The sequence below is a fragment of the Morus notabilis genome, unplaced genomic scaffold (assembly GCF_000414095.1).
Source record: "Morus notabilis unplaced genomic scaffold, ASM41409v2 Scaffold1049, whole genome shotgun sequence".
In the NCBI taxonomy this organism is placed as follows: domain Eukaryota; kingdom Viridiplantae; phylum Streptophyta; class Magnoliopsida; order Rosales; family Moraceae; genus Morus; species Morus notabilis.
Window position 1 is genome coordinate 106140 of NW_010357589.1, and position 10155 is coordinate 116294.

General features: G+C 33.3%; 2 protein-coding genes across 2 annotated transcripts in view; one reads left to right on the forward strand and one right to left on the reverse strand.

Annotated features, from left to right (window-relative positions):
• The first annotated feature begins 217 nt into the window (after window positions 1-217).
• On the forward strand, window positions 218-7545 carry LOC21393313 (lipase-like PAD4). The gene is made up of 4 exons (XM_010090215.2): window positions 218-319; window positions 478-823; window positions 5596-6327; window positions 6623-7545. Exons 1-4 carry the CDS (start codon window positions 300-302, stop codon window positions 7394-7396), a joined length of 1872 nt encoding a protein of 623 aa, XP_010088517.2. The 5' UTR covers window positions 218-299; the 3' UTR covers window positions 7397-7545.
• A 78-nt stretch (window positions 7546-7623) lies between these two features.
• The window catches only part of LOC21393314 (amino-acid permease BAT1 homolog), a 4154-nt gene continuing 1622 nt past the window's right edge, over window positions 7624-10155 (reverse strand). The window contains exons 5-7 of the mRNA XM_010090216.2: window positions 9261-9566; window positions 8935-9117; window positions 7624-8321 (exon numbers count right to left, since the gene is read on the reverse strand). Of these exons, the coding sequence (XP_010088518.1) occupies window positions 7830-8321; window positions 8935-9117; window positions 9261-9566 (981 nt within the window). The 3' untranslated portion in view covers window positions 7624-7829. The remainder of the gene's footprint in view (window positions 8322-8934; window positions 9118-9260; window positions 9567-10155) is intronic.

Below are 10155 nucleotides of genomic sequence, written 5' to 3' on the forward strand. Positions count from 1 at the left end.
AATAAAGTTGAAACTTAAAAGAACGTGAACTTAAATAAAGTTGAAACTTGAGTTATCTTTTTTTTGAGTTTTTTAGACAAAAGTCACATTTTAAAAAAATTTAAAGACTATTCATGCAATTTATCCTTAATTTTTTAATGGTGTACTGTAAATTTTAATATAGACATTTAAAAATCCCGCAAAACATTCTCTTTAAAAGGAAAAACTAGACCAGTCTAATATTTAGAACGGTTCAAACCGCGACTCTCAACCCACCAAGACAAAGAAGAAGAAGAAGAAGAAAAGACTTTGCAGTTTCCATGGAGGCCGAAGCTTCAGCGTAAGTTTTCAGTTGATTTTTGCTCTCTCTCTCTCTCCCTCTCACATTAATTCCAGGCTTCATCAAGTAGCACACTTGTCAAGTCAAAGAAAACAACAACAATTATAAAAACTCACCCTCTCTCTCTCTATACACACACACACACATATATATTGCAGGTTTGAGACGAGTGAGATGGTGGCGACGTTCGTGGCGTCAACTCCATTAGTGAGCGAGTCATGGAGGCTATGCAGCCTCGCCAACGCGACGGCGCCGATGGGATTCGTGACGGAGAAAACGGGAGACGGCGTCGGATACTTGGCGTTCTCCGGCGTCCAAACTGGACACTCAATCTTAGACCCCAACTGGGCGTCCCTGGTTCCCTTGGAGACCGCCGGCCCCGGGCTCTTCGGACCGCTGGTGTGCGGCGGCGAAGGCGAAGATTATCGGAATCCGGTCATGGTCCACGCCGGCCTTTTGGAACTGTTCATGTCCATGTATCGCTCAGATACTTTAACAAATCAGGTCAGTTACATTTTGATGATCATTTAAAAAAAAAAAAATTAAAACGGTGATTTTATTCTATCAAAAACAAATGTTAAGAACATAAATATATCTTTTTCTTCTTTTATTTTGGTTTTTTTCTGCTTTTATTTCGTTTTTTTTTTTTTTTTTCATTTTCGATTTTAGGAGTCAATTAGGCCACAAGATGCGACTGTAATTTGTTGTCCTTTTCACCGTCGATTGTGTTCACACTAATTGGATATATGGACCTACAATAACCTATTATAAAAGCCATGATTACAAAATGAAAAAAAGACTAGGGTTTATTTTTTTGAGTGAAAAATTTTTAAAAAAAATAATTTGAGTTACAATTTTATTTGAGTTTATATTTTTTTAAGTTTAAATTCGAGTTTAGGACTAAAACTTGAGTTTAAGTTTTTCTTTTAACTCGAGTTCAGAAACTCAAACTCAAGTTAATGAACAGTATTTTTTTATTCTTAAAAATGCTATAACTTTTTCATTATAATTCTAATTGAGATGATTTTTTTCTATGCGTTGACAACGAAAAGACGAATAAAACTAGACCCATATACCCTATTAAAATTTTTCATTAGCATTGAGTTTTTATTAAAATACTATCTAAATACAAATTCAAGTTTTGACTTAATCAAACATAAACTCAAAAAAATTATTATCTCAAACCATAACTCAAATGTACACAACCAAACTCAAACTGTTACAACTTCAACTCAAGTTATAATTCAAACTCAACTCAAACTCAACTCAAAAACTTAACTCAAGAATACTTACAAAAGAACAAGCCCATAATTTTTCTTCTTTTTTTCTCTTCCCCTTCTTCCGTATTTTATATGACATATTTGTTTGCATATAATGCAAATAATCAGTCCTTAATTCATATTTGCTAGTTGAAATTTTGAGTTCCAATTACGACCTTCACATTTAAAATATTAATACATATAGATTAGTGACAAGATGTTTTAAGGCCTCATTTATTTTATCAATTTGAGTTTTCAATTCTAATTTTATTACAGTTAAAAGCTCTCATAAAAAATCACATCTAATATTTTTTATTACAATAAAAATCTCTCACATAAAATTATATCTGAACTCAAATTAAAAACTCAAATAGATCAATTAACAATCTTTAAATATTGTTCATTAATAATAAGTGAATAAAGAAAGTCTTGAAATGAGTGCATTATAAAATAAGGTATTGATCTTTCTCTCTTCTCTGCCAAGGAATAAATGTTAAATCCCGGTGATTTTAATCCGTCTCTTTTAGAGCGCGTTTAGTAAAGGGATTCGTTCTCTGATTCGAATCATGATTCGTGATTCACTACAGTATTTTCTCTCATAAAAAATACACGTAAATAAAAAATGATTCTAATAACATAGTTCTAATCTATAAACCAAACGGGCTCTTATTCTTCTTTTGTCAAAAGCATGTGTTTGTGAGTGCCAGCTGTGCGTCTCTATTTTTATTTTTATTTTTTTGTTTTTTATTCTTTTTTATTTATTTATTTTTTGCCTTGAAGCAAGTAGTTTTGTTTATCAACTTGAAACAAGAAATCACTTTTTGGAACACGTCTAGAAACGAGTACTTTTGTTTATCATCTTAAGTTGTAAAGCATCTATTATCACCTTAAATGAAATGAATAATATTACTTCAAAAGTGGTACACAATCTTATTTATTCTTGAATTTCTTCGAAAATTGAAATATACCTCCAGCGATAAAGGTTTTGGGCCCAACTTTTTTTGTTCGGTTGTGTGGTAAAGCATCTAGTAATTTCTTTTTATTTTCTTACTGAAAATTTCGTAGTTAGATTAAAAAATCTTCAGCGATAGAGCATAATTGAATTTTCATGTATCGAGCTTTATTTTATTTTTTTTAATATTTTTCTTAAATCATTAGTCATATGATTAAACATTGAAGTGAATGACTTGTGAAAAAAGTGAAGTTCCATGCAAAAACAAAAGGAAGAAAGCCTTTGAGAAGAACAAGATAATTACTGGAAGCCTAGCAAAAATGTGAGAAAAAAAGTATATTTTAAGCTCTTGTTGATTTTATTTATTTGAGATTTTAATTTAAATTTTATTATAGTTAAAAATTCTTATAAAAAATTATTTTTTAATTTTTTTTATTATAATTAAATTTTTTTGTACATAAAATTATATCTCAATTTAAATTAAAAATTTAAAACTGAACGAGATTAAAATGCCTATCTTATGAGTGCCTCTATTTCTACCCTGTCGGGTTTAACTAGGCTTAGAATTGGGTGGGACCCACGCTATTATAGAACCCGACTTGACGTGATGGGATTGACAAGGTTTTTCTTAGGGAGTTTTTTATAGGGTAGTGTTACAGAGTGTTAATTTTAGACCGTTAAATTATATTAAAATTATATTAAATTAAAAATATATACAGATTATATAATTTTTAGTATAAATTTAATGATTAAAAATAAAAAATATTAATAATTTATTTTTTCTCATCTAGTATAAACTCATTTTTTCTTATCAACATTTTTTTTTCCTAATTTTCCTAGTATCCGTAGCTTCACTTCTTATCTCAAAAGGTAAGCCCAAAGTTGAAAAGAGCATAAGACAGTTATGATGAAATTCTCTGCTACATTCCTTTGTAGGGCCAATTCACAATAACATATGATCACATTTCGGAGTTTAAACCTAACGTGGTTAACATGACATTTTCATTAAACTGCCTTTTTTTTCAGCAGAAAAAACAAACGTCTTTTTTTTTAGCTTTTTTTTTTTTAACACTCCTTTAACTTTTTGAGTTTGATAATCTTAACAATTGACTCTCTAACTTTTAAAATTCGTTGAAATGTTAATCTAATTAAAAATAAAATTAAAAATTTAGACAGTTGAGCATTTAATTAGGGATACTATCTTTTTACATCAAATTGATCTTCATATACACATCGTAAGTGAAAAAAAAAAATTTAATTGGGAAAATCTTAATTTTCCCTTCAAAAAGGTTAATTCTCAATTTTAAAAATTTTTCATTCACGATGTGTATATGGGAACCAATCTCATGCAAAAAGATTAAAATTAACCTCATAAAATATTCACGTGGAAGAAACCATCTAAATTATTAACTTCTTTTTTAATGTGACTAACATTATAACAAATTTTAAAGTTTAAAAATTAAATTGCTAAGATTAAAAATTTAGCGATTAATTGGCCATGTTCCTAAAATTAAGAGGGTAAAAGCCCCTTTTTTTTTCCTTCGCGTTTTAAAAGGGTCCTTTAGTTCCATAAAGTATGTTGCTTTACAAAAGTTCCCATCCCAAGTTTTTCTGTTACGAGTTACGACAAAGTCTTCTTGCTACTCTTTTTCTACATTTTCAAGCAAAATGATAAAAGCTCGAATGACTCGTACAGACTTCTGGATGATGTTTACGAGTATATATATCAAACTCCTATTTTGTATGTGAATATTATAATTAAGTATTTTTAGATTAAAGAATATATTTTAATATGATGCTATTTTTAATATCAAATTTAATGCAGAATATACTTATATTATATTTAGCATTAAATATAACATATGTTTAATTTTAAATAAATATGGGGTTAGGAAATGCATTTCCCACAATATAAAATTTCAGGAAATAATGGTAAGATATGACTGGCCTAGTCAGCTCCAACTAAACTCGGCGTTAGCATGACTTTAACAAATGACAATTACTGTTTAAAAAATTATGCATATGCAAAGTAATTATATATATATATATATATATATATATTCCCATATAAATATGAGGAAGTTTCAATGAAGACTGCATTTCAATGTGAATGCCGTAGTCAAGTCAAGACAAAAAGGCCACTATGTTATCTGTCTGTACTGGCCAACTTGTCCAATTTCTTAAATTTGTTTTTTAATTTAAATTGAGTCCGGTCAAGTCATCGCTTTGCTTTTCAAAGACTACTTGGAAAGCTACTTTTTTTCTTTTTTTTAGAACGGAAATTTGTGGTCCAACCATTTTTGAGAACCATTTGAATAAACTAATGACTTGAAAACAGGTATTACAGTGAATAATAAACGGCTCTCTTTAGCATGGCCAGAAACCAAGTTAGGTAGGCATGCTTGTTTCATGGGTTTTTTTATCTCATTCTTTAGCATGGCCAGAAACCAAGTTAGGTAGGTATGCCTGTTTCATAGGTTTTTTTCATGAGTTTAAACCCATGATTTTAATTTTATTATAGTGTTTTTTCTCATAAAAAATTTAAATTTTAAAAGTCATAATTAAAATTGCTGATTTTAAACTATGAACTAAACGGGCCAGTTTTTCATATACAAATACTCACATAGGTCTGAATGATGAAGGAATAAGTTATAGTACAATTCATAAAAATTTATACTATGCACCTTAATTATTAATCATTGGATGATAGAGAGAACGATCAGGTCCATTGAAATTTTTCAGTCAAAAAATAGTGTCTTTTTATCATTTAGTAATTGAGAGTAATTGAGATTTAAGCTACATGATGTACCATCATTTTTAGCTAAACTAATTGCAACATGTTATTTAGGAAAAGAAAAACAAAAACAATCAAAATAGTGAGATTTAAATGTGTGTGTGTGTGTTTCTGTAGTTTTAATTTGGCTAAGAACGTTGAAGTAGAGAAACATATATATAATCAAGCACTAAAAAGTATAGCTAGAGTTTTCTTAATTTTCAAATTTTGGTGAACTGTTTCTCACAACATTAGTTTCTGTTTTCTTTTCCTTCTTTTTTATATGATGCAGATATTGGCACTAAAGGATAACTGCAAGGCCATAGTCATCACTGGCCATTCTTTAGGAGGAACAACAGCCTCACTTTTAGCACTTTGGCTCCTATGTCATCTCCAATCAGTGTGTGTTACCCCTCCTGTCCTGTGCATCACATTCGGATCTCCAATGCTCGGAAACGATTCCCTTTCCCGAGCCATCCTCCGAGAGAGATGGGGCGGAAACTTTTGTCATGTGGTGTCCAAGCATGACATCATGCCAAGGCTGCTCTTTGCTCCCTCAGCAACACTCACTACTCAAATGCAGCTGCTGCTCCAGCATTGGCATTTCGCAATGAGTTCTACTACTACTACTATTGCTGCAGCCCTGCTCGGGGACCAAGTCAAAGCCGAATTCCTGGGATTCATAATGGCTTCTCTTGAGAATTCATCGTTGCAAGAAGCAGCCGGAGAAGAGGCTGCAAGTGGCTTACTGTTTTGGCCATTCGGAAACTACTTGTTGTGTTCACAAGAGGGTGCCATTTGCTTAGACAATGCAACATCTGTTGTTAAGATGATGCATTTGATGCTGATGACATGCTCTCTGAATGACTTCACCGAAGATCATCTCAGATACGGAGAATATGTCCGACGAGTTTCATCACAGTATCTGAAGCAAACAAACTTCCTTCAAGAGGAGCTTAATTGCGAGTCAAGCTATGAAATAGGTCTTGCCCTGGCATTGCAGTCCACAGGAATCTCTTCCCAGGTACTAATATCATTCTTCATTTTTTTTTTTTTTTTTTGTTTTAAATGTGAGATATCTAGTTTAGGAACTACAAATGGTTCTCCTTTGTCCATTAGGGACGAAATCCAAAAAATGACTAGGAGGTCATACAACTAATTTCCCACAAATAATTCACTGCCTAAATTTTCGTCACCAGAAAGAAATGAAAACTATTCATGATCCGACAAAATATGCCACTAGGTTTATAACTAGTATAAAGTTAATAAGGAGGCAAATTTTCTTTGGTATTTAATTTTGTTGCTGAATTAACCTGTAGGAACCGGTAGCTACGCTGGCCAAAGACTGCCTAAAGATCGCAAGGCCATTGGGGCGCATACCACGCTTAAACTGTGCTAAGCTTGCTATTAGCTTATCAAAAGTTAATCCCTACAGGGCCCAAATAGAGTGGTACAAAATGTGCTGCGACGAGTCTGATGATCAAATGGGGTACTATGACGCATTCAAGCGAAGAGGATCCTCAAAACGGGGCGACCAAGTTAACATGAACAGGCACAAGCTTGCTTCATTCTGGGATAATATTATTGAGCAGTTGCAAAATAATCAACTGCCGTATGATTTTCACAGGAGAGCCAAATGGGTCTGTGCCTTCCAGTTCTACAAACTATTGGTTGAGCCGCTCGACATTGCTGAGTATTACAGAAATGGAAAGCATAAAGTTGAAGGACAGTACTTGAAAAATGGAAGGCCTAGGAGGTTCCAAATTTCTGATTGGTGGTGGAAAGAGTTCCGGGCAAACAAGGAAGAAAATAGTTCGAGAACCAAGTTTGCGAGTCTGACTCAAGACTCGTGTTTTTGGGCAAGAGTTGAGGAAGCATGGGAGTGGTTAGCTAATCTTCAGACTGACAATGATGCAAGCAAGCAAGAAATGTGGGAGAATATCAATAACTTCGACGGGTATGCACGAGGATTAATTGAACTTAAAGAGGTGTCCGAAGACGTTTTGGCAAAGAATTCAAGCTACACTTTGTGGACTGAAGAACTGAGAAAGCTGAGTTCAGCACTGGTTTGTCCTGCACCTCTCTCGCATTAGGGGTAGTCCTAAAGTTACTGCCTTAGTTTCCATGTTCTAGATTTGGGGAAGTAGTTCTTTAGCTTAGCTTACGTATTTGTATGGCAGGAAATTTCCCATCTTTTCTGATTCCTACTTTATATTGAAAGAACAACTAATATATTGCTTAATCTAGTATTATAAATAAATGTATCAATGAAAGAAGCCATGCAATTCCCTGTATCCAAGTATTTTGGCAGAAACTTAAATACTGATAATAATTTCCCTTGCCTTGTGACAAAAATGGTAAAATTCCTTTCGTGTATTGTGGTTGAATCTTACTAGATAGTGTACATACAATAATTAGTAAAACAAAAAGTAGGAAAAAGTACTGCCAAGAGAATAACAGAACTCTTAACAAATTTCCTAAGTATGCTAGCACATTTTGTATGTAAAATCGAAACTTTAAGCAATGCTATACCTTTTCATTTTGCGTCTCAAAGTTTCTAACTGGTCCTTTAAACCATTTCCTTGCATCCAATACCCACCAAAGCATTATCAGACCCAATCCGACACTCAAAGCAACAGGCGCATAATTGAATGTGTCCCAAGAGATTGGATAGTAAGTTGGCAAAAGAAAGACTGCACAGGTATAACAAATCCATAGGAAGGCCACCAAGCAAATTGGTCTACTCGCTTTCCCCAGATAAAATGGCCCGGGCTTGAAGTTCGTCTCAGCCATTACCATTCTCGCAAAGATTGGAACTGCATAACCACCTACCCATCCTATGGTGCAAATGGAAGTTATAGCAGTGAAAACCACATTGACTTTCAAGATTGGAAGTCCAAGAAGAATGCAAATAGCCGCGCAGAGCCACACCGCGTTTGAAGGGACTTTGTGCTTTGGGTGCACTTTTCGCCATATGGATGAAAATGGAATGCCTTTGTCTCTTGATAGAGCATATACCTAAAGCATCCAAATTGCAATGGCAGTACAAAAGAATAAATAAATAAATAAATCAGGAATAATAAATATCTAGGAAATTAATTTCAAACCTAGAAATGAAAGATAATTTTTAAGATTCAAGCATGCAGATACATGTACTTGTACACATGGAGACACAGTACTATATCTCATTTCACAGTTTCATATGGTGTAGTTTGTTACTTGTTATGTAAACGGAAAATAACAATAACAATAACAATAATAATAATAAATAATAAAAAAAAAAAAAACACTGAAATAGATCTTGAAAGGAAACATAGAAAAATGTGAAACATGAAATTAGTACTTCTCTTCTGGGGATTGGGGGGACTGATATATTGATGTGTATTTAAATGGAAAGCACTTGTAGGACAAAAATAATATTTAGATTATGTAAAATTTGTTAAGCAGTTCTATCACCTTTTCGACAGACACATAATCTTGTGCTATTTAACTCTTCAGTGACATAATTCTTGTGTGATAGTACAGTGTGAAAGGTGTTTTTCTTTAACCTCCATTAATCATTTAGAATATTATCTATGGCAAAACTGGAGCCACCCCATAACGAAATAGGTGCAAAAGAAGGACTACTTACTACTCTGGCAGCACTGGTAGTGATTGAAAGTCCACCAAAGAAGAAAGAACCCCATATGATAAACAGTAAAATGATCGCTCCGGTACCACTTTGATACCTCCCATGAAATGCATCATACAGTATCTGTGCTGGCACAAATGCTCCAGCAGTCTCATTGCTTGTATCATACAGGTAGCCAAAATCCTGAGAATGGAGTTGCCAGAACATGATATCAGATTAATCTACTTTTTCTTGACAAGATCAGTTTTATCCATAATCTTGATTCATGAGGCAAACTTGAGAGAGGCATGGAAGTTTAAATCCAACCAAAATTCAACATGACATACCTGAATGCTGAAAGTAAGGGCCAAGATGTAAGCCCACCCGAAAACTGAAATGATCCCGATGCTTGACAGAATAGCAATCGGGCCATTCTTGTCTGCGCCTTTCGTCTCCTCGGTTAGATGTGCTGCAGCATCATATCCGTAGAGCGAATACTGACTGACAAGAAATGATAGAATGACTGCATAAGGTTTGCTTGATACTCCTGTTTGTTCAGGTGCCATGTCAAATTTTGTGAACACATAAGATGCAGATTGGGTAGTTAGTGCAACTAGGGGAAGCATTATCACTATAACTAAACCTCCAATAACCTGCCAAAGAGAAAGTTTCTGTATCAGAAGTGTTGGTTTGCCGTTTTTCCGAAAGTGGGTACTCGCGTGGGTAAATATTAATTAAAAGGCTCCATATGAATTTCTAATAAGAATTCCGAAACATATTAAGGGCCTGACATCTGATGACACTTTTTGAAGTGCAACTACAGTGCACGGTTTGAACTCAAGATCTCCTTCTCTAATAACATGAAGTATTTCATACGAGATGACAGGGGGAAAAGGTAACAATCAACAGAGTTTACCACAATAAAAAGGAAACTAAGCAATATTATAATCAGATTTCCTCGCTTCAATTTGGCCTAACCTACTTTTCTATTTTCTATAAAATCATTCCTTTTATATATCCAGACATTCCCAATCAGCATAATACTAATTCAGATTATTTAAAGCAGTTTGCTAAATGTATCTCAACTAGCTTTGTAAATCAGGAACATTTATTGCCTACTTCTGCCACAAAGAAGCCAGTGACCATACTTCTTTACTGCATTTTTTTTTTTTTTTTTTTTTTTTTTTTTTTTTTTTTTTTTTTTTTAAACAATTTTAAAAAAAAAAAAATACAAAAATGGGG